The sequence below is a fragment of the Ovis canadensis genome, chromosome 8 (genome assembly GCF_042477335.2).
Source record: "Ovis canadensis isolate MfBH-ARS-UI-01 breed Bighorn chromosome 8, ARS-UI_OviCan_v2, whole genome shotgun sequence".
NCBI classification, from domain to species: Eukaryota; Metazoa; Chordata; class Mammalia; order Artiodactyla; family Bovidae; genus Ovis; species Ovis canadensis.
In genome coordinates, this window is record NC_091252.1 from 70227902 (window position 1) to 70250501 (window position 22600).

General features: G+C 41.2%; 1 protein-coding gene across 1 annotated transcript in view; it reads right to left on the bottom strand.

Moving 5' to 3' along the window:
• Positions 1-22600, bottom strand: part of SLC2A12 (solute carrier family 2 member 12) — a 67076-nt gene that overhangs the window by 19077 nt on the left and 25399 nt on the right. Inside the window, exon 2 of the mRNA XM_069598467.1 lies at positions 19288-20628. Coding sequence (XP_069454568.1) covers positions 19288-20628 — 1341 coding nt within the window. The remainder of the gene's footprint in view (positions 1-19287; positions 20629-22600) is intronic.

Genomic DNA, 22600 nt, shown 5'->3' on the forward strand with positions numbered 1-22600 from the left:
GACTTTCTGAAAGGAGACTCTTCTTGGCACAAGAACTGATCCGAGGACTTTTTGTGATCTGAGAGTGACACAGAATCATAGGACCTGCCTGATGGGATTACTTGACTTCTGCTCACAGCCCATCAAATCCAGTTTGCCTAATAGCTACAAGTTCTTTCAATGGACTCCGCCCTTTACAAACCTTGTTATCATTGGATCCTCGCTGAATCCCTCCTCATTAGAGACTAACATTACTCTTCCCCTCTTTTAAAGTAGAGGAAACTGAGGTTGAAAGGAGTTCATAATTTGCCAGGATCCCAACACTGGCTTCCCAGGTGGTGCTAGTAGTAAAGAATTTGCCTGTCAATGCAGGAGACATAAGAGACGCAGGTTCGATCCCTGGATCAGAAAGATCCCCTGGAGGAGGGCATGCAACCCACTGCAGTGTTATTGCCTGGAAAATTCCATGGGCAGAGGAGCCTGGTGGGCTACAGTCCATGGGGTCACAATAAGTTGGACATGATTGAGCAACTAAACACTAACAGAGTTCAGAGGTGGCATGGAGCCCGGATCGTCTCTGGATCTCATGCTTTTTCATCTCGGTGTGCTCTTGGGAGTGGCTCAATAAATATTTGTTAATGAACATGTAGATAAGGAGTATAAGCACTTCTGATGCTGAAGAAAGAAGGGCTTAGGAGTTGCCCCAGCCCTGGCTCAGTGCTGCCTAAGTCACCTTGTGTTGCAAACCCAGTGTTTATACACAGACCAGCTGCATCGTCCTACCCCAGAGGAGAAAGAAACAAGAGGCTGAGGAGGGCCCCCCTTGACCAGCAACCACTCGGGCTGCCTGTGCCAGAATCATGGGGCTGTCACCTGTGTCTCTGACTGAAAATTTATCTCTCGTAGCAGGATCACACTCTGTACAGAGAACATCTGCTCAAAGTAAATTTGCTGTTTCAAAGAAAAATATTTAAATTACAGAAGAGGGCTGCAAACACATATTTTCCCCTTGATTATTTGCTCCAAGTGGTTACCTTGAGGGTATGGAAGAGAATCACAAGCAAAGGAACATGATTATTGTTGTTCTAATTACGAAGGAATTCCAAAATAACACTCCAAAGCCCTCCCCTCCACTCTGTGCCCCAAAGTCCTTCACCAGGTTCCTGCAGATTATATCCTCGGAGACCAGTGCAAAGATCAGGTAACCTTGCCCTGAGCTTTGCAAGAGAGAGGATCTGGCTCTAAGAAGAATGATGGCTGCGTAATTTTGGTGAAGCCTTTGTAACAAGGCTATCCTTGAGCAAGTACAAGATAAAAGTAAGTAAGTTCACTTTGTCAAAGACAAATCATCTATGCCACAGGCCAGTCCCCCAGGCTCCTTCCTGCCATGGGTATTTGATGCAGGTAGAGGTCCTGCTTTCAAACTGTGGTGTTGGAGAAGACTCTTGAGAATCCCTTGTCCTGCAAGGAGATCAAACCAGTTAATCCTAAAGGAAATCAACCCTGAATATTCATTAGAAGGACTGATGCTGAAGCTGAAGCTCTAAAACTTTCGCCACCTGTTGCAAAGGGCCCACTCATTGGAAAAGACCCTGATGCTGGGAAACATTGAAGGCAGAAAGAAAAGGGGATGACAGGATGAGATGGTTAAATGGCATCACCGACTCAATGGACATGCGTTTGAGTGAACTCCAGGAGATAGTGAAGGACAGGGAAGCCTGGCGTGCTGCAGTCCATGGGGTCTCAAAGGTGACTGAACAACAATGACAATGTTAAAATAGCTTTAACAGATCTCAGAATCATAAAGAGTACAGGTTTTCAGATCCATAGAGAGTGAAATAAAAATCTGAAAGTGCTATTTGCAGCAAGGTAGAACTTACTGAAAGGATAAAGTCCGTCCATGGCAGTCTTAGGTGCAAGATGGTGCCAGAATTTTGTCTCCACTGAACAGTGGAAAAGGGCTATGAGTACCCAGAGCAGAGGGAATGGAGAAGCTGTTTCAATTCGTAAGTAAACAGCAAAGAGGTATAAACTATCACAGGAATTTAATATACTGATATTTAATAATAGGTGGAAGTTTGTTTTTTTTGAAATCCCAAGTGTTTTTCCAATGAGAGAGCCTAATTCCTCACCACCAAAAATCAAGTTATTGCCACATGCCGCAGTAAAGTGATGGCTCTCTCTGGAGTAGTCAGAGATATAATAATTCTCTCACAATGAGTGCAGCCATTCACTGCAGGTGACCAGGCCCTGCAACAATTCTCCTTGACATCTATTATTCCACCTTTTATCCTTCTCTTCCAGGACCACCTCTGCAATAGGTGCCTCTATAAATGTCTGCGTGAGTCTTTAAACTCTTCTCCAGGTTACAAGGATTGAGGAAATTTTGGACTTGCTGGGAGATGATTGTCCACAAATATTGAGACTCGTATTTCACACGGTATTCAATCACCAAGGTTGCCTGTCAGAACAGGCCTGATCCAGATGAAATCTGTGGTGTTTACGGCTGCACAGAGGGCCATAAAATGACCATGAGGGACAAACTCGTCGAAGTGGCTCTGTGTGCAGCAGAGGACACAAACTTGGATAAATAGGGCCAATCAGTGGTAACGGCTGAGCTCTGCCATGTCAGCAGCCATGCTTATCTCCCCCTCCTCCTATATTTCTGCCACTGCTGAACATTTTTTTCCCACTGAGGCTGTCCTTTCTCTCCCTGTGCCTTCAGATGTAAACGCTGCAGCATTTCAGGCATGCTTTCCATTTGGCTTGAGCATTTCCTGAACCACGTGGCATGGCAGCCTCAGGTCTGAAAGACTCATGGAAGGCTTGAAACTCTTACCTTACCTTGAAACTCTTAGGGAACTCCTAGCAACTTGGAGGAAGTTCTACACGTAGGCTGTAGAGTTCTGAACAACCTGATGGAGCCAGTGTCCTATACTTTGTAGGAGTGAAGCCAAATCCTATGGCTTTTACTGACTTTGTAGGCAATGTGCAGCAGACCCAGCTCTGCTCTCACTGTACAGAGGTACTTAAAATGTGAATTTGTAAGGGAGTATGCCCATTTCCTTCCAACTAGATGTTTACATTATGATCTTATAAGCGGCTGGAGTGGGAAAATCTTGTCCTTTAAAAATATACTCCTTCATAAGCCATCATCATGATTCCCAGGTAGCTCAACTGGTAAAGAAATCGCCTGCAATGCAGGAGACCCTGGTTCGATTCCTGGGTCAGGAAGTTCCCCTAGTGAAGAGACAGGCTACCTACTCCAGTATTCTTGGACTTCCCTGGTGGTTCAGATGGTAAAGAATCCACTTGTAATGCAGGAGACCTGGGTTCTATCCCTGGGTTAGGAAGATCCCCTGGAGAAGGACAAGACAACCCGCTCCAGTATTCTTGCCTGGAGAATCTCCATGGACAGAAGAGCCTGGCTGGCTACAGTTCATGGGGTCACAAAGGGTCGGACATGACTGAGCGACTAAGCACAGCACAGCAAACCACCATCCACAACATCTTTACTTTTTGTATTTTTCCTTCTCTCAGTCTCTCTGGATTTTGCTCACTTCTGGCCACTTTTAAAATAGATACCTTATTCAAGAATATTAACAAACCAAGAAAAGCAATGAAATAAAGCCTCAAGCTTCCCCAATCTTTCTATTTTAATGATTTCTAGTCAGAATCAATCAGAAATGATTTTCTAAAATATTTTAGGAGAAATTGGATTACATGGATTAATTGGATTAAACTTTAAATCCTTAAAAACATTCCAGAGTTAAAAATGGAACCCTATTGTGAACAGGTGCCAATTGGGAATAAGAACTGTGGCGGGGTCTCCAGGCTTTCATGCTTGTGTAGCCTTTAAAATAATTAGAAAAGCTAAGTACTTTCTTTCATTTATAAATCAACATCTCACTTTTTTTTTTTTACCACAAATTTAAATGACAGCAAAATATGCAATTTCAATGATTTTATTTATTTACTTTTGATGCCATTTAAACTCTATGTTTATAATAGAGAATATTTATATCACTCAAATAGTTCCAGTGGAATTTAAATACCATCTCTATTTGATATTCATCTTCATCCATTTAAAAATATAGCAACATGGCATTTAACATAAAGTTTACATTTTTAAATAGATGAAATGTTCTCAAGAATAATAAAAATTGATGGGGAGTCAAAAATTTTTTATAATAGCAGTCTCACTACATTCTTTAAGTTAACAAAAAAAATGATTGTAATGATGTATCAGTTGATAACTTGATTAGCTCAGCCCATAGGTTTGTTAAAAGCAGATTATTGGAAATATCTAAGCTTAAGAAGTATTATTATATAGTCATTAGAGTCATTTTTCTAGTCCACATCTACACCAATATCTCCAACTGCCTTTTTGATTAGTGTTCCTCAGGTTTTTATAGTTGGGGACACATTGTCATAATAAGATTTCTGGCAGGTAATGGATGTGCTTTCTTTTAAATGGAAGAATAGTTATTAGTGGGAAGATAAGGAAGAAGAAACTTTAGGAAACAGATTTTTCCTAAAGGTCAAGAAATTGATTTCCTTTAATGAATCACTGAAGGAAGATTCCAGAAAGTAGCCCCCAGGAGTATGCTTATCCGAATTTGCAGATATTTTGAACTAGAATTCAAAATGAAAAAAAGAGAAGGGAAGGAGTTACAAAAAAGTAATCCACTCTGGTTTACAGTATGATGTGAATAGCGTGCTTCACACATGACATTTTATGTTGCACTTTTCTTATGAATGATGCTTCAGTATTCATAATAAGAAGTATAATAAAAAGTATTATAGTTTCTAATGTTGCAAGTGTTCTTTGGAAAAATGCTTAATGTGTTCTGAAGAACAATAAAGTAACACGTGAATACTGTGCTTAATAAGATAGCGTTAAAACTTTTACTCTATTTCTTTAATGTTTTCACTGTCTGATATTCATAATTTTAAAGGGCATGAGGCAACAATCATAGTGCAGGTCAGAGAGGAAAGCTAAACCCCAATGTGTTATATTATGTGAACAGTCATTTTTGATGGCAATGTGATAAATGGTGCAATTTCTCTGTGTTTAGCTGTGTTTGTGCTACAAAAATACAGTTTCAGACTCTTTGGTTCTTTTGGGAACCACTGTGCATTATCTAACTCCAAAGAGGAAAGTGAAATTTAATTAGCAACGGGCACATATTTCTCTTCTTTAAGTTTTTCCTCTTTTGCTTGGATGCAAATTTAGTATAAAACCATTCAGATACTATTGTTGGTTTACTTTGCGTTATTGTAATGACTAACACCAGAGAACCAAATAAATCACCACTTTAATCAAGCTAAATATCTTTTAACTTAATTAACTGGGGAGGAGGAGGAACAGTATTGGTATGAATTTTGGTGATAACTGAAACATAAAACTTGAAAGAAAAAAAATATTTAGAAGATCTTAAAGGTAGACACACCACAAACCCATTGGGTGAATATGATTGTATAATGGCTCCATTTGATAATAAAATTCTTCTGTTTAAAGAATAATAATTTAATCAATATGCTTTTTCCCTAAAAGTATGTATTATTCCATAAGAATGGTAGGAAAAAGAAAAGATTGAACACTAAAAAAGTCTCTGACTGTAATGGTTTTGAGTATTAGAGGCCTGGAGCCTAGAAGGAAATATGAAGACTATCAAAATCTCTTTGGGAACATCTGATGTAATTCTGGTCTGCAAGCCTTTGTTCTAAACCCTGTATATCTTGAAGTCTAGTAGCTAAGTAAACTTCCAAATTAGAACCTGCTATTCCACATCCCTGGAATTGTCATCATCTTTATGAAAACATCACATGAACAATTTCTTTTAGAAGAGCTCATTATTTAGTTATAAATTTTAGATTAAATGTTATGGCAAACAAGTCATATGCTTACTACTGATAGCTATCCTCCAAAAGGCTGCTTAAACACTGCAAAACCAAACAAACAAAGCTAGGCTCTACAGTCTTTGTGCCTTAAAAAGTTTCAAAGTTTTGTTTTAAACAGAACATTGTTTAATATGTTTTAGAATATTTGAGTTGAAAAACAATTTTTCATGGGTCTTGCATTTCAGTATGTTTCCTGACAAAAGCACTGAGTTTGTTCCAGACTGTCTTTCTAAGGATGTTCATATAACAAGCAGCCTTGGAAGATGGAGTATCTCCTCTGGGCAAAAGTTTGCTTGCTATTGCTTAAATTAATGTTTCCCTTCAAGGGAAAAATCAGGTTGGTTTACTGTCTATTATAAAAGACTTGGGTTCCCCAAGGTTGGGACTCTTCTTCTCTAAAATAACCCATTCTATGTGTAGGTGTCATCTGGCCTGGTTCATGATGTCAAGGCATTAGGGCTTGGGGAACCATGCAAATGCTGTTAACTCTGGCTATTGCAATTGCTAAGAGTAATAAACTGTCTTTTGTCTCTGACCAAAGAGTCTAGGGTCTTTTGCCAAAATCCATGAAACTGAGACAGGCTAATTTGTAAACTTGCTAGTAGGCTCAAACATCAGCCAGTTTATAGTTCTTGAGAGCTGATTATTTGTAGCTATGGTACGAATTTTTTTTTAAGATCTTTTATTACCATTATTAACTTTAGACTTCCCGCTTACATCTGAGAAATTTTACATGATTCTTAAGCCTCAGATAATCCACTGAAATATTTCTATAAGCTCTAACACTAATTAAGTAAGGAAAAACAACCCCCAAATACCAGACTTAGACTTTTGAATATTTCTGCTAGGCAAACCGGGAAGAAATTATCTCAACACTTTTTTGGAAAGTGTCAAGTTTTAAAACATTCAATTACTAAACCAAGATAGGAATTATAATCCCATGATATAGCTAATCTCAGTCTTTTTTTCCACTTCAGGAGAAGGGTTGAATCTTATATTTGAAGAACATAATAGAAATAAATATTTTCTAATACCATACATTTTTTATGGCCTTAATTTTTGTAACTTTAAGACATGAAACTTCTTAAGTTGCCAAATGAATTAGAGATGGCTCCACATCCTCAATTGAGTAGCTTTACTCAGACATAACTTTTGGTCAAATGTGTATGAGGTTCCACTCAAACCACTTTTATTTCTGATACCCTCTATATTGATACAAACTCATACTAGAGAAGATCAGGATATGTCAACAGCTGACTAGAGAGACAGCACCCCTACATCACAGAAGCTGAAAGAGTTCCAGAAACTTTTTTGGACTCGTCTAACAAATATTTCTTAAGCCTTTACTGTGGGCCAGGCACAAGGTTAGGCTCAAGGAAACAACAATGAACAAGACACCCAAGACACAGAGTCCAAATTAGTTGCACCAACTCAGAATAATAGAGAATTGGTTCTTTCTCAGCCTAAATCACACCTTTCACCAAAGCCTCCAAATTTTTTGTAACATCTGTCTGATATACTAGAAGGCTCTCTCGACAGTAGGTAATGCAGGACTGAACCATACTTCAAGCAATACATGTGTTTTCTTTAGTCTTGACCTAATTGGAATGATGCTTGGAAGGGAGGTGAGAAGGACCATGGCATCATAATTCAATATGGGGCTATGGAACATTTGCTATGTCTCCTGAAATGGCTTAAGCAAAATGCCAGCTGAGGTCAGTGCTTGGCATTACTGGAAACATCCATCTCATGTCTAGACTGTACCCAGATATTTAATAGCACTAATAACTAAGTGTATTGAGTCCATGCCACCCACCAGGCAATGCACTAGGTACACTCCATGCAAATATCTTTGTTCAACCCCAGTTAAACTGTGAGGTAGGTCAGGAAGCTGAAGCCTGGGGAGATGGATTGACTTATCTGGAGTCCTACACCATGGAACTGCCAGTTCAGTGTCAGGAAGCTTGACGCCAATGTCTGGTCTGAATTCATGCACTTTGTTTACAACCTCTGCAGGCTTTCTTGCTCTCCTCCCAAAACTCCTCCTAAACCTTGAGTGACCCCCTTAAGGCCATTGATCTTATCCCTGATCCTTCTTTATTTGTCTCCATCACTCTTACTTCCACTTAAATGTTGACACTTCTCGCTTCTCGAAGCTGTATTATACATGTGTTTATTTTCTGTCTTATTGCCTGTCCCCACCACTAGCTCCATGCAGGGGAGGTGTGGCTTTCACTCATCCATTCCTGAGTCACCATCAATGGGCACCATGCCCAGTGGGTCATGAGTGAGCCATTCACATGTGCTGGACAAGTGAGTGACCAGATGGATCCCCACCACCTTCTGCCCCTCTCCTCTCTTCCAGGTCCCTCCAAGATGCTTTCTTGCTGGAGCTCCTGCCTATTTGGAAAAAGAGATAGGGGGAGGTGATTTGGTGTCACCTGTCATTCAATCCTTAGGGTAAAGTTCTGCTTGAACTTGAGAATACAAAGGCAGTTAAAGGATAACAGTCATAGCCTCATTATGGAGCCTAATATGTGACCTTGGACAAATTACTTCAATCTTCTCTAATGAAAAGATATTAGTCATAAGATAAGAAGAAGAGGTTAATTAATTAATTTATGGACATAGAGTTCTTGGATTTTGAAAAAAGACCCTAATAATTGTTTTGAAAAGAACAGTCACACACATTTTTCTGAGTTACAGAGGCTATTTTAAGGAAGGCGGCTACACAAGTATTACCTCAAATGAACTCATGAGATAATAACTTTATGCTTTGGGTTTGGACTCATTTCTGCTTTACTTTTGAAGCCTAAGAAGAAGACAAATCTCTATGTGGCTCTATATCCTCACACTGTCAGGGATCTTTGGTTCTACCCTGAAGCTTGAACTGTAATAGAAAAGTATTCATTACTAGAAGGAGCTAAAATGATCAGAATCACCCCAGAAAGAGTGGAGAGTCAAGTTAAGATTTTGAACATATTTTAAAGGGAGAAATGAGTCGTGTAAAACAGAATGTTTCATAAAAGTCTCTAATAAAAGCAGTGGGGTATATATTGTGATTTCATTTGATGGAAGAGTTTCAGTATGAGTTACAGGAGGGCAGAAGTCCTTAACCTCTATGAACCCCTTCAGCAGGCTCATGAAACCTATGGATTCCTCTGTAGAATAATATTTTAAATGTACAAAATAAAATATGTAAGATTACTTGGTAGCAAATTTAAGCCCCCTTCTGAATTCTAGATTTCAGAGTACCCCAATTATTCTAGACTCAGGCAAACAGAGGACCAGAAAGCGAAATAATGTAGGGCATACACTTTAGCCTAAAAATAGAAATACTTTTGACAAGAGAAACTATGTTGTGATCTAATACAATGAAGGAATGTTGTTCTAAGCCAACCCATATTTTAAAAGATTTAATAAAGATGATTTAATCTTGCTTTTGAGTTTTCTTTGGAACAGCAAGTACTTTTCTCTTTATACCCCTGTTGACACAAAGGATTTGCTTCTATTACAAGTAATAAGCTCTCTAAATGAAATACCTGAGCAATAATTGCATCAGGTTAATAAGTTTTATGATGCATTCATGATCCGGCATGAAAATTTGCTCTTAATAAAAATATTCTTTAAATTTCAAATCATTTGTGCCAATACTCTAGAATACAATTTTGGTTACTGAATTGGAATTCTTATGCCATGGTTTCTTTGGAAAAGAAAAAATTAACTACAATATGAACATGGACATAAATGCCTAACTCTTAGCAAGACAAAAAGGAGAATTATTCAGATCTCTTCTAAAAACTCTAGCAGAATTGATCGTCTCAAGCCATCAATGTGAATTAACTGCTTGTTTTCCTTAAAGGGAATGGTGGCTCAGCAGTAAAGTTCAGTTCAGTTCAGTCGCTCAGTCGTGTCCAACTCTTTGCGATCCCATGAATCGCAGCATTCCAGGCCTCCCTCTCCATCACCAACTGCCAGAGTCCACCCAAACTCATGTGCATCGAGTTGGTGATGCCATCTAGCCATCTCATCCTCTGTCATCCCCTTCTCCTCCTGCCTCCAATTCCTTCCAGCATCAGGGCCTTTTCCAATGAGTCAACTCTTCGCATGAGGTGGCCAAAGTATTGGAGTTCCAGCCTCAGCATCAGTCCTTCCAATGAACACCCAGGACTGGTCTCCTTTAGTATGGACTGGTTGGGTTGCCATTTCTTTCTCCAGGGAATCTTCCCAGATCCTGGAGAAAGAAATGGCAACCCACTCCAGTATTCTTGCCTGGGGAATCCCAAGGACAGAGGAGCCTGGCGGGCTACAATCGATGGGATCACAAGAGTTTGACAAGACTGAGTAACTAAACCACCGCCACATTCTGTCTCCTACTGCTTGCCTTCTAGCCTCAGGTGTGAATATCTGAATCAGTGCTTGAAACAGCAATCACAAGTGGAAGAAATCAGGAGATGATGGGTTATTTCCCTTTCCCAAATGCAAACCTCCTTCAAACCTGAGAGTCTCATCCCATTAGCTTGCTTTTGTTCTAAGAAATGCTCTGAAAGACTCTTCTCCATGTGAGAGCAAAAAGCAGAAGTGTCAAAAAAAAAAAAAATCTAGTACTACTTTTAGATACTCTGTGTCTGAAATTCCCAAATAACTCTTTATGACTTGACAAATGCCCTAAGTGCTTCCAACTACTTGTTTCTGAGCAGTGCTAATTCTCTTGCATCTTTTCTTAGAGGCCACAACAGAAAAGGATTTTTAGAACTCATGCCCAAATTGAGACAGGAGGGAAGGGGGCAGGGCACAACCTTTAAAAGAATGACAAGGCCATTGAGGGTATGATAAAGGCTGGTTAGAACAGATTAGGCCCAAAATGGCAGAAGATTGACTTTCAGTGAACCTTAGGCTCATTATATGCTCATTATAATATATTAGCATGTACAAAATGACACACCCACAGGCACTATGACAGTTCTGAGGCTAACCATAAAAGGTCAGAGTGGGCAGTGGCTCAGTTTCTGGAAATCTCAGTCCCCTTCTTCAAAATAGTTGGAATAATTCTCCCACTTATTAGCCTATGAAATTATCCAGCTCATACAAACTAACCACCCCATATTTTGGGGCCTCTCGCCCTCTGAGATGGCCTGAACTCTTTCTGTGGAGTATGTTTCTCCCTAAATAAACCTGCTTTCCTATTTACTTTTCAGGACAGATTCCTTTTGCCTGACCTCTTGTATCCTTCACAAGTGTCCTATATTAATAAACCTACTTCTTGCCCGTCACTTTGTCTCTTGCTGAATTTTTTTCTGCAGCAAGATATAAATAACCTGAGGTCCATTAAGTCTTGTGACCAGGTGTGTGGTTTCATCTGGGAGACTGTGGGTTCAAGGCCCCTCTTAAGCCAGAAATTGTGGGTTCAAGTACCAACTGAAGTGCAGCTGAATTGGAGTCCCACCCAAAGGACTGAGGTTAGAAGACTGTGGGTTTGAGTCCCAAATTGGGGTGTGTGATTGCAAAGTGATGGATTGTTCTGCAAAAACTTGATGGTTTCAGGACATACAGGCTTTTCTGTGGCAACCTAGTGACGGTAGCTTTGTTAGTACTTAGCCTACCAACTAGATATAGCTTGACACAGATAAAGAAACACAGGCCGAGACTTTTCCTGTATATTCATCTTTGTTTTAAAGTTCTTTCGCTCTCCTCCTTAGAAACATGAATGTACCCCTGCATCATTTTCAAACAAGTGGTGCTAATTAAAGAACCTGCCTGCCAATCAAGAGACAAAAGAGATGCAGGTTTGAATCTGGCTTGGGAAAATCCCCCAGAGGAGGGCATGGCAACCCAGTTCAGTATTCTTGTCTGGAGAATGCCATGGACAGGGAGGCTGGTGGACTACTCTGGGCACAAAGAGTCAGACAAGACTGAGCAACTTAGCACTCAGCATGACTTTAAAGGACAGAAGGAAAAAATATGAGATGTCATGTCTCCCCTCCAAGAGTTTACAATCCAGTAACCACGTTCTGGTTAATAAACCAGTAAACACTCAAAAGCAATACACTGTTTCATTAAGGACTAAGTTGTTATCACATGCTAACTTTCATTTACAACATACACTACAGGATCCAAAACACATGCCTATGCATTGGCTCCCTTGATACTCACCTATACTCTGTGATGTAGGACAGGTGTTATTATGCCTAGTTCATGGATTTAGAGGAGAAGGCAATGGCACCCCACTCCAGTACTCTTGCCTGGAAAATCCCATGGACGGAGGAGCCTGGCAGGCTGTAGTCCATGGGGTCGCTAAGAGTCGGACACGACTGAGCGACTTCACTTTCACTTTTCACTTTCATGCATTGGAGAAGGCAATGGCAACCCACTCCAGTACTCTTGCCTGGAAAATCCCATGGACGGAGGAGCCTGGCAGGCTGTAGTCCATGGGGTCGCTAAGAGTCGGACACGACTGAGCGACTTCACTTTCACTTTTCACTTTCATGCATTGGAGAAGGCAATGGCAACCCACTCCAGTATTCTTGCCTGGAGAATCCCAGGGATGGGGGAGCCTGGTGGGCTGCTGTCTATGGGGTCGCATGGAGTCGGACATGACTGAAGTGACACAGCAGCAGCATGGATTTAGAAACAGCTTCAGAGAAAATAAATGACTCAAAATCACATAACCAGTAGGCAAAAGAACTGAGATTAGAACTCAAGTTTTCTGGTTTCAAATTCAGGCTCTTTGTAGCCCAGAACTGAACTACTCTACACTAGAAATAACTGGTGGTTCATATGAATAAAGACCTTGAAGAAAGGAGTAAATTCATAGAGGAAATAAGACTTTCACTGAGCTTTCAAGCTAGGAGGGATTCGGGGAGACTAGATGCAGAATGAAAAGAGGTCACAAGTGCTTTCTGTCTCCTGACCTGGGTATGGAGCAGTGGAAAATAAAAATGCACAGAGAGCAAAGTATTGCCTCATGTCACAACTCTTTGTATCCTCAGGAATCTAAATGTATTTCTATGTGAATGGTAGCCCTGGAAGAAAAGTCTATAGACTATGATGTAAATGGTTGTCTTGGAGTCATGCAGATACCCTGATGGAGTTGGGTGGATGATGGAAGTTCTTGAAAATCACACTTCCTTTCCTTCCAGGATGTGTGATATCATAGTAGAAAGAGAATGGAATTAGGCTTCAGATAGATACCCAGAGATCTAGTCCTAAATCTCTGTGATCTCAATCTCTCAGAATTTCTTGTTTCTTTTTTATAAAAAGAAAATGTAGAGTACAGCATTTCTAGTCTTCTCTCCATCTTGAAAGTGATTTGACTTTTCTGATATGGAAGAAAGTGGGAAGTCATGGTAGAGTCATGAGCTGCGGTGACATGAGGAACATGGTTGTTTAGGGAATACTGGTATGGTGGATGATGTATGTGGAAAGGCCGGAAGGGGAAAGAACCACAGGAAGGGCTTCCCAGTAATCTCAGGATGAGACCATAAAGAATAGATGAGGATGGCAGAAAAGAGAAGGACAATATGAACAGAGGAGTCCATTTCGAGGGAAAATACAAGAACGTTTGATCATTGACTCCATCAGGAAATGGTCCCAGAGCATTAGAACTGAGGACTGGCAGAGTGACTACCCCATGGAAAACAAAGACAAGTCTTCTTGGCATAAGGGGAATAAGAATTCAGGAACAGCTTCTTTGTGTTCAGCTGACAGTGAAGCATCAAAATGGAAAAGTCCAGCACTCATTGGGAAAAAAGGAACAAGAAGTCATGTGAGGTGATGGAACTGGAGATACGTGACGATCATCAGCCCGAGGGAGATGATTAACATTCCTGAGAAAATAAATATGAAAGCTTTTATCATGCATTAGCAAAAGAGTGTCTTTGGTTTTATAGCTAAAGAAACAAAAGCCAAGAGACAGTAATGAAATGACCTAACCTCTTTTTTAGAACTAGATGGAATGGAAGCTAGTCATATATTTTAACAAGTAATGTTTAATTAAAAGAAATAAATGTCTACACAGAAGACAGAATACAGTCTTTGACCCTCTGAAATATTTCTTTCCAGATTCATATTTATCCTCTTAGTCGAGTTTATCACTTGACTATTTTGTCCTATGCCAATTTAGCTAAGCTGGAACTACATTTCCCAGAATTCCCTTCCCCATGTAGTTCTGGGTGAGGGTTGGCCAAAAGAGAAATTTGCCTGAGACTTGGAAGGCCAAAGTGACACTGAGCCCTGTGCTTGGGGGTTGGCACACTGGATATCAGTGCAGGATGTATAAGTTGTTATATGCTGGTTGTCCTTGTTGGCATGGAGGAGCAGCCAGTACACCCAGATCTCCTCCTCCAACTTCTCCAAGTACCAGGCCAGGCACATGGGAGGGGGTCTGTGGAAAATGACGTGGGTTTTCTGCAGGTGGCCTGCATCATCTGAATTGACATGGTGAGAGACAGATGTGGGTTACCATTTCTCCTTAGGGATTCTTGCTTGTCCTAGCAGGGTCCCTGGTCTTTGCTGTCCCTGCTCCAAGTCCAGCTTTTCCTCCCACCTGCCCTGCTTCCCTGCAGAAACTTCAGGCAGCATCCAGATGCAGAGGGTGCAGGCTTCCCAGACTCCACCAGCTTTCCTCTGAGGCCCTGATGAGTGACCTTCTCTCTTTCCTCTAACTGTCCCTTCCAGATCTGTGCTTTCTCAGCAGCTCCCACAATTATGTGATGTCTAATCCCTAAAGAAAATTCCTTATCTCATATCACTCATAGTGGTTCTACTTTTCTTATAGAATTTCTCAGTGTCTTCTCACCAGGCCTTTGTCTAGCAAGCCTCCCTTTAATTGACTGTACTTGTGCATTTCACTTATTCTCAAGGGATCATCAGCTATCAGAAAAGGATGATGAAATTTTAAATGCATTTTAATATTTCTAAATAGACATCATGATAGACCGGGAACCAATATCAAAGTTTGGGCTACCATGAGGTTTAGGGACACTATCTATTGGCTACTGGTGACTGAGCTGGAAACCTCCATAGTGCCCAGAACTACCCGGGTGCAGCTGTTAACAGAGAGAAAGAAACACCTATCTTGTTTAAACTACTTTCATTTTGGTCTTTGTTGGAGCTGAGCTTGAATTTCAACCAATATACATGCTAAAATATTTTAATTGTTTAGTTATTCAAATAAATGCATGTCAAAACCTTCTGCATTTCATTATTTTCCTTCTCTTTTAGCCTATAGTTCAATCTTGTAAAAAATGTACATGCTCACTTACCTAGCAGAGCTTCAGAAAAAGAGACTACCTCTATCTTGCATAAAATGCAGTGGCTCATTTAATGACTTCATGCAATGGACAATAATACACAATTTTCATTTATTCCTATTTCTAATACATCTTCTGGCGTCTGGTCCCACCACTTCATGGGAAATAGATGGGGAAACAGTGGAAACAGTGTCAGACTTTATTTCTTGGGCTCCAAAATCACTGCAGATGGTAATTGCAGCCATGAAATTAAAAGACGCTTACTCCTTGGAAGGAAAGTTATGACCAACCTAGACAGCATATTGAAAAGCAGAGACATTACTTTGCCAACAAAGGTCTGTCTAGTCAAGGCTATGGTTTTTCAAGTGGTCATGTATGGATGTGAGAGTTGGACTGTGAAGAAAGCTGAGGGCCAAAGAATTGATGCTTTTGAACTGTGGTGTTGGAGAAGACTCTTGAGAGTCCCTTGGACTGCAAGGAGATCCAACCAGTCCATCCTAAAGGAGACCAGGCCTGGGTGTTCATTGGAAGGACTGATGCTGAGGCTGAAACTCCAATACTTTGGCCACCTCATGCGAAGAGTTGACTCATTGGAGAAGACCCTGATGCTGGGAGGGATTGGGGGCAGGAGGAGAAGGGGACGACAGAGAATGAGATGGCTGGATGGCATCACCGACTTGATGCACATGAGTTTGGGTGAACTCCGGGAGTTGGTGATGGACAGGGAGGCCTGGTGTGCTGCGACTCGTGGGGATGTAAAGAGTCGGACACGACTGAGCGACTGAACTGAACTGAACTGAACTGAACTGAATACATCTTCAAGGAGAGGACTGAACTAGCAAGTAATGGTTACCATCAGGACCAATACAGTTCTGCCTGTTTTGTTCATTTTATAAACAAGACATGTTTTCATGTGAGCAAGTCACTTAACTTCTCTGAGATTCAGTGTCTTCATTTATAAAATCTGGTGAATGTTTTTCTTTCCAGGCTTGTTGTGAAACCTCCAAAACATGTAAAAGATTCCTAGAGCAGTGTTTGATATAATATTAGTTGACTCTAAAGTTTAAATTATATATATATATATATTTTTTTAATTAGTGTAGAATAATATTTGAGGAATTCTAGAAGGTAAATAATAAACAGCCTCCAATAATTTTCCCCCAAATCAGACTGAACTTCCTAAAAGGGGAACTCTTGCTCTAATATAGCAATGTATCAAATGATATATGGTGTAACTGAAGAATTACTGCACTTTACAAAGTTATCCAAAAACTAAAGAGAAGAGTAGCATGTGCTCAGGAGGATTCTTATAATGAACAGGCTGGCTCTGGAAGTTTAAAATCAATGTTTCTCATATTATAATATGTAGCATGTATTAATCTCTGCCAGTCTGAGAGGTACCCTGAATGAAAACAAACCAAGAAAAGGCATTCTTTTCTTAGATTCTTAGTTGATCTGTGATATTTCGAAAGACTAGATCAAGAAAACTGATGTAAAAAGGAAATATTTTTACTTTTATGATAAATATATAGGTGAAAAAGGGCTTCCTTGGTGGCTCAGACAGTAAAAATCTGCTTGCAATGCGGGAGACCTGAGTTAGATCCCTGGGTTGGGAAGATCCCCTGGAGGAGGGCATGGCAACTCACTCCAATATTCTTGCCTAGAGAATCACCACGGACAGAAGAAGCTGGTAGGTTACAGTCTGTGGGGTCGCAAAGAGTCAGACTCGACTGAGCGACTAAGCACAGAGGGGAAAAAAGATGCCAGCAAAGGAAATCAATGGAGCAATAAATACTACCTCAAGTTTATCAAGTGAGCAAAGATTATCGTACTTATTGATATAGAAAGGTCCATAGACAAGGCTAAGCTGTTCCTTGGTAAAAGCTAGCACTCATATCTTGCTCTTAAAGTAGACTTTAATGAGTTTCTGAAAATAATTTTAAAAAGGTGCTTACTCATTTATTTCATTAGCTGTATGTATCAGAGTTGACACATAAGCATTGTTATTACTGCATGTTATGGCTCCCCAAAATTCATATTGAAACCCTAAACCCCATTGGATGATATTTGAAATGGGGTCTTTGGGAAGTAATTAGGTCATAAGGGTGAAATTTCCATGATGGAATTATTACTGTTATAATAAGAGACACAAAAGATATAGCTACTTCTCTCCTCTCTCAGTCTCTCTCCAACACACCAAGAAGTCTGCCTCCACAATACAGGAAGAGGGAGCTGCCAAGAACTGAATCTCCTAACTCCTAATCCTGAACTTCCCAGCCTCCAGACTGTGAGAAATTAATGTTTGTTCTCTAAGCCATGGCGACCCAAGCTGATTAAAACAAGCGTCTCACATGTACACACCCAAGTAATCGAATCCTGAAATAATGGTATAAACTTGTTTCCAGGAAACTGTTCATTAATGGTATTTATCATTTTCAGCCTTAAGAAGCAGTATCAGGGTCCAGGAATCTGTCAGAGAAATCAGGGGTTGATGGTACTGTAGTGTTTCCTCTAGCTTCCCAAGCACAGTCCTTTATGGGGAAATCTGCCTACCCATACTGCAAAAGAAAGGGCCAGCTTCAGGACATCAATGCTTTAGAACATGTGATCCAATCTAGCCATCACTGCTTATACCAGAACAACCAGTTATGACTCGGCATAGCAAAGAGCAGTGTAGATCAGATTCCTTCTCTGGAATCTGAATGAATCAATATCTAGAGATTGATCTCACAAAGAAGTAGGAGTAGAAGCTAAAAGATGAGGAAGCAGAGAATTGAAGGGAAGGCCACATTGGCTATGCGCAAGTCCAGCCATTAATGAATTCAGATTAAGCAGGCCAAACCTGCTGATGGTCGAACAGAATGAAGCAGACACAGGGAGCATAGCTCAATCCATTCAACCAAAACCTCCTTGAAGACAGGACAATACCTGTCTTGCTCATTACTGTTTCCCTATCATTGAGCATAGTTCCTGGCTATTAAAACAATTAGTCACTCAATCTGCATTATTTCAGTGAAAAGCTAACAGTGGATCTCTAGGCCAAGCCCTTTTCCAGAAACACTATCCAGTGTCTGGCAGCTGCATGTGTTCATGAAATTCCTTCTCCTTCAACACAGCCTACATCTTCTTATTATTCCTGAGCTTCCAACGCTTTTCTTTTTTGGAGCAAATATATCTGCTCCTTGATCATTGTAAACAAACATTTCAATATCAACTCTGTGTAAATGAGGAAAGAAAGGAGGAAGAAAGAAAGAGGGATGGAGAAGAATGAGGAGGGAGAGAGAGAGATGCAGACCGAAGCTAAGGGTGGTAGTGAAAGACTGCCCTTGATTTTTAAGCCCATCATTTTCCAATGAGGTGCAAAAAAAAAAAGAGTTTTCACAACTTCTCTACAGAGAGGTTTAGAGTTTGGATGAGAAGCTAAAAGATTAAAGAACTGCAACAACCAACTTATGCTAGTAAACTCTAGATAAAGTTTGCTGAAGAGAAGCAATTAAACTTTGTCATTGCAATAGACCGACTATATCAAATAAAACAGTCTTGTAGCCACCTCCCTCTAGACTGTTTGCACTGTTTTCAATGGGAATACGTGGATTCCCATTCACCCATTTAACAGAGTAAAGTCCTGGGAGGTTATTCTAGTGATCAAATATCGTCCTTTCCCAAATAACGCCTTCTTAATTCCCTTCTTCATTATTACTGGAATGCATCCATTATTGTGTCTTTGAAAAAATCTAAACACAATTTTTTTTCTTCCAGCTTCAAAGAAACTAGAGAATTACTCTACTCTTCTACTAGAGAAGAAAATGTCCCAGTAAACTTAGACTTCATAAAACAATGTATTCTCTTGAACAACATATCTTTCAAGGTCTGATTCCTTCCCAATTAATTAATAGTAAAGCATCTTCATCTGACAGATAGGAAGCTCCTCATTGGTTGGATACTAGCCCTGCACATTTCACAAAGCAGATATAATACAGGTGTATTTTCCTCATTACCAGAGACATGAGGTGGCCAATACTACTCCTGGCTTGCTTCTAGTATTTCCATGTATGAAGTATTATAGCAGTAGAATGAATGCTCTGACTGGTCAAAAGTAATTGGTAACATTCATAAGGCAAGAGAGGGAAGGAATAAAAACTAAAATACTTACTTGGTCCTAGACCAATTGAGAAGGCAGCAACGTAAACAAGCAAGCTGGCTAAAGAAAGCCATTTCAAAAAAGTGGGGACATCTGCAGAGTCTGTGACGATCTGGTATTCAGTTTGGCTTAGTCCAGCATTTGGTAAGGATGCCAGGGTCGTTTCTCCTCTCCCATCTATGTCATTTCTCGTGGGCCTCAGTGAGCTTCTGCTGTGGAAAGTCATCCCTTTAAAGGATTCTCTAAGAGTGTCATTGCTGGCTGATGAGTTACCTGGTCCATAAAACACAGACTCATCCAAGGACTGGTTGATAGGACTATGGTTTCTGCAGATACTGGTGAAGTTCATGTGGATGTTGAGATTCACGATGCCCATGGTCATCAACGAAGCTGCCATCACAGAGGAACCGATACACAGGAAGGTTTTGCTCCCAACCTGGTCTACGAGAAGTGTGGCTGGGATGGTGCTGATGACCTTGACGACCCCAACTCCCGTGGAGGCGAGGCTAGCTGCCTCATTGCTTTGGAAGCCAACGGACTTCAAAACAGTAGATGCATAGAATAATATGTTTGGCTGGCCAGTGATCTGTACAAAAAATACCAGTGTTAAGCCTATCATGATTCGGGTCCTCATGTTGTCTTTTGAACGAAACAGATCCCAAAAACTGTACTGATATTCATCTTTCAGGGAAGACTTTATCACAGTGAGTTCATCCGTTGTATCCGAGATAGCTCTCAGCTTTCCAAGAACCTTACTAGCAGCTTCCTCCTGTCCCTTCATCACCAGAAATCGAGGACTTGGAGGAAGAAAGTACATCGCAATGGCTTGCAAAACTCCCAAGGGAATAACAAGGCCGAACATGTATTTCCAGCCATGGGAAATGTTGGCAAATGCATAATTTGAAATGTAGGCAAAAAGAATGCCGATGACAATCATCAGCTCGTTCAGCGACACGAGAAGGCCTCTTCTGTGTTGGGGAGCAATTTCTGCGATGTAGACACAAGTGGCGGTGGAGGAGAGTGAAATGAAAACTCCAATAGCAATGCGCCCCCCTATAAGAGTGGTGTAAGATAAACTGATAATCAAGACCAGGCTCCCAAGTCCAAGAAGGCAGGAGGACAAAATGATGGTGGCCCTTCTCCCATACCTGTCAATCAGGACCCCTCCAATTAGAGAGGCCAGGAGGGCCCCGATAAGCAGGGAGCTCACCACCATTTCCTGCTCATGGCAGGTCAGGACTAACAAGGTTCTTATTTGCAGAAGAGCCCCAGAGATGATCCCAAGTTCATACCCCACCAGGAAGCCGCTGACAGCAGCTGTGACAGACGACAGGAGAGTATACATGCCACAACCTACGAGCAGAGAGAAGAAACAGGTCAGTTCTGAATTGCATCCGATGGAGACTCAGCCTTGTCTAAGTACATTTTCCATAGCACTGATAAACACATATATGCGAAAGTCGCTCAGTCATGTCTGATTCTTTGCAACCCCATGTACTATACAGTCCCTGGAACTGTCCAGGCCAGAATACTGGAGTGGGTAGCTGTTCCCTTCTCCAGGGAATCTTCCCAACCCAGGGATCAAACCCAGGTCTCCTGCATTGCAGGCGGATTCCTTACCAGCTGAGCAACTAGGGAGAACCATAAACACATATAATTATAGTCAAATAATACACTAACCAAAACATGATTAGATAAAGAAGGAAAAGTCCTTTTTCTTTCATTTTTGGGGAGGAGGGTGTGGAGGCATTTACATGGTGTGTGTGTGTGTGTGTGTGTGTGTGTGTGTGTGTGTGAGATGTGACGTTGGCTTTTGTTTTGCACAGACCCATATGTGAGATAAACAGAAGACCGATGATGGGGCCTGAACAAGCAAGAACACAGTTTTGTTCCTGCTCTGGTGTTGGATTGGAAATTCACAAAGCCTGGTTCCTCAGGTCCTGCTGTCTAAGGCAAACCCTTGAGGGCAGGATACAGCGGGAAGCAGTCTCTGGAAGGGCCTCAGTCTGCCCAGTGTGGAATCTGGGGGAAAATGAAGCACAGCGTCCAGGAAACCTGCCCTCCTGTCTCCTTGGCCAAAATTCAGCCACCCCTGGCTTTGCTGAAACACAGGAGGGTGTTGGGGAAGACCAGGGTGTGAGTGCCTCCGCAAAGTCGGGGCTGGGTCAGAAAGAAGGGGTGGGGAAGAAGAACAAAAGGGGCTTTGTATTGTTCCATTCATTTGAGGTTAACATCTGAGGGAAAATGGCAAAATGTTATTGTTGTTGTGTGACTAAGTCAGGTCTGACTCTTTGTGACCCCATGGACTGTAGCACACCAGGCTTGTCTATCCTCCACTATCTCCCAGAGTTTGCTCAAATTCATTTTAACAGGCAAAATGTTAAGTCATTAATTTTCAGTGGTAGGTACACCAGTGTTTGTTACCTGTTTGTAATTTACTCTGGGCACCTGATGAGAAGAGCCAATTCATTGGAAAAGACCCTGATGCTGGGAAAGATTAAAGGCAAAAGGAGAAGGGGGCGGCAGAAGATAAGATGGTTAGATAGCATCACTGACTCAATGGACATGAATTTGAGCAACCTTTGAGATACAGCAGAGCACAGGGAATCCTGGAGTGCTGCAGCTCATGGGGTTACAAAGAGTTGAACATGATTTAGTGACTGAACGACGACTTGTCACAACAGAAAGGAAACAAACAAACAAAAAAGACAAAAAGCCAGGGAAAAGCATTGCAGGCAGAGGAAGCAGTAGCTTCCAAGGTCTGAGCACAAGGAAGCTTAGGTCATGTTTCAGGAACTATCAGATGCCAGGATGCATGGGGCACAGCCTGAGCTTGGATAGGGAAGCAGAGGTGGTGTGTGTCAGTGAGCATGGGTAGGTACAGAGGCCAGGTAGACTTCATGCTGGACCTGGCAGATCACAGTGACAATTTTTATTGTATTCCCAGTACAGAGGGTGCATGCCTACTGACCAGTGAAAGGGAAGGCATTCTGAGCTTCTGGCTTTTGTGTGGAGACTAGTTCTTCAAGGGGCAAGACTTGTAGCAGGGGAGGGTAGTTTGTAACCTTAGTGTTGATAGGAAACAGTGCCAGCTTGCATTTGCTTGCATTTGCGTGTGGGGAATGGAATTGATAAGTGGACACAACTGAAGCGGCATAGCAGCAGCAGCAGACAAATTCAAGAGTTAATTTGAAGGTAAAAATGATGACATTTGCTCATGAATTGGTGTTGGAGGGTAAGGAAGTGGATCAGAATCAAGATGGCTCCCTGGTTTGAGCAGTCGTTTGGGTTACTTTATAATAGTACCCTGTACACGGGCTTACCT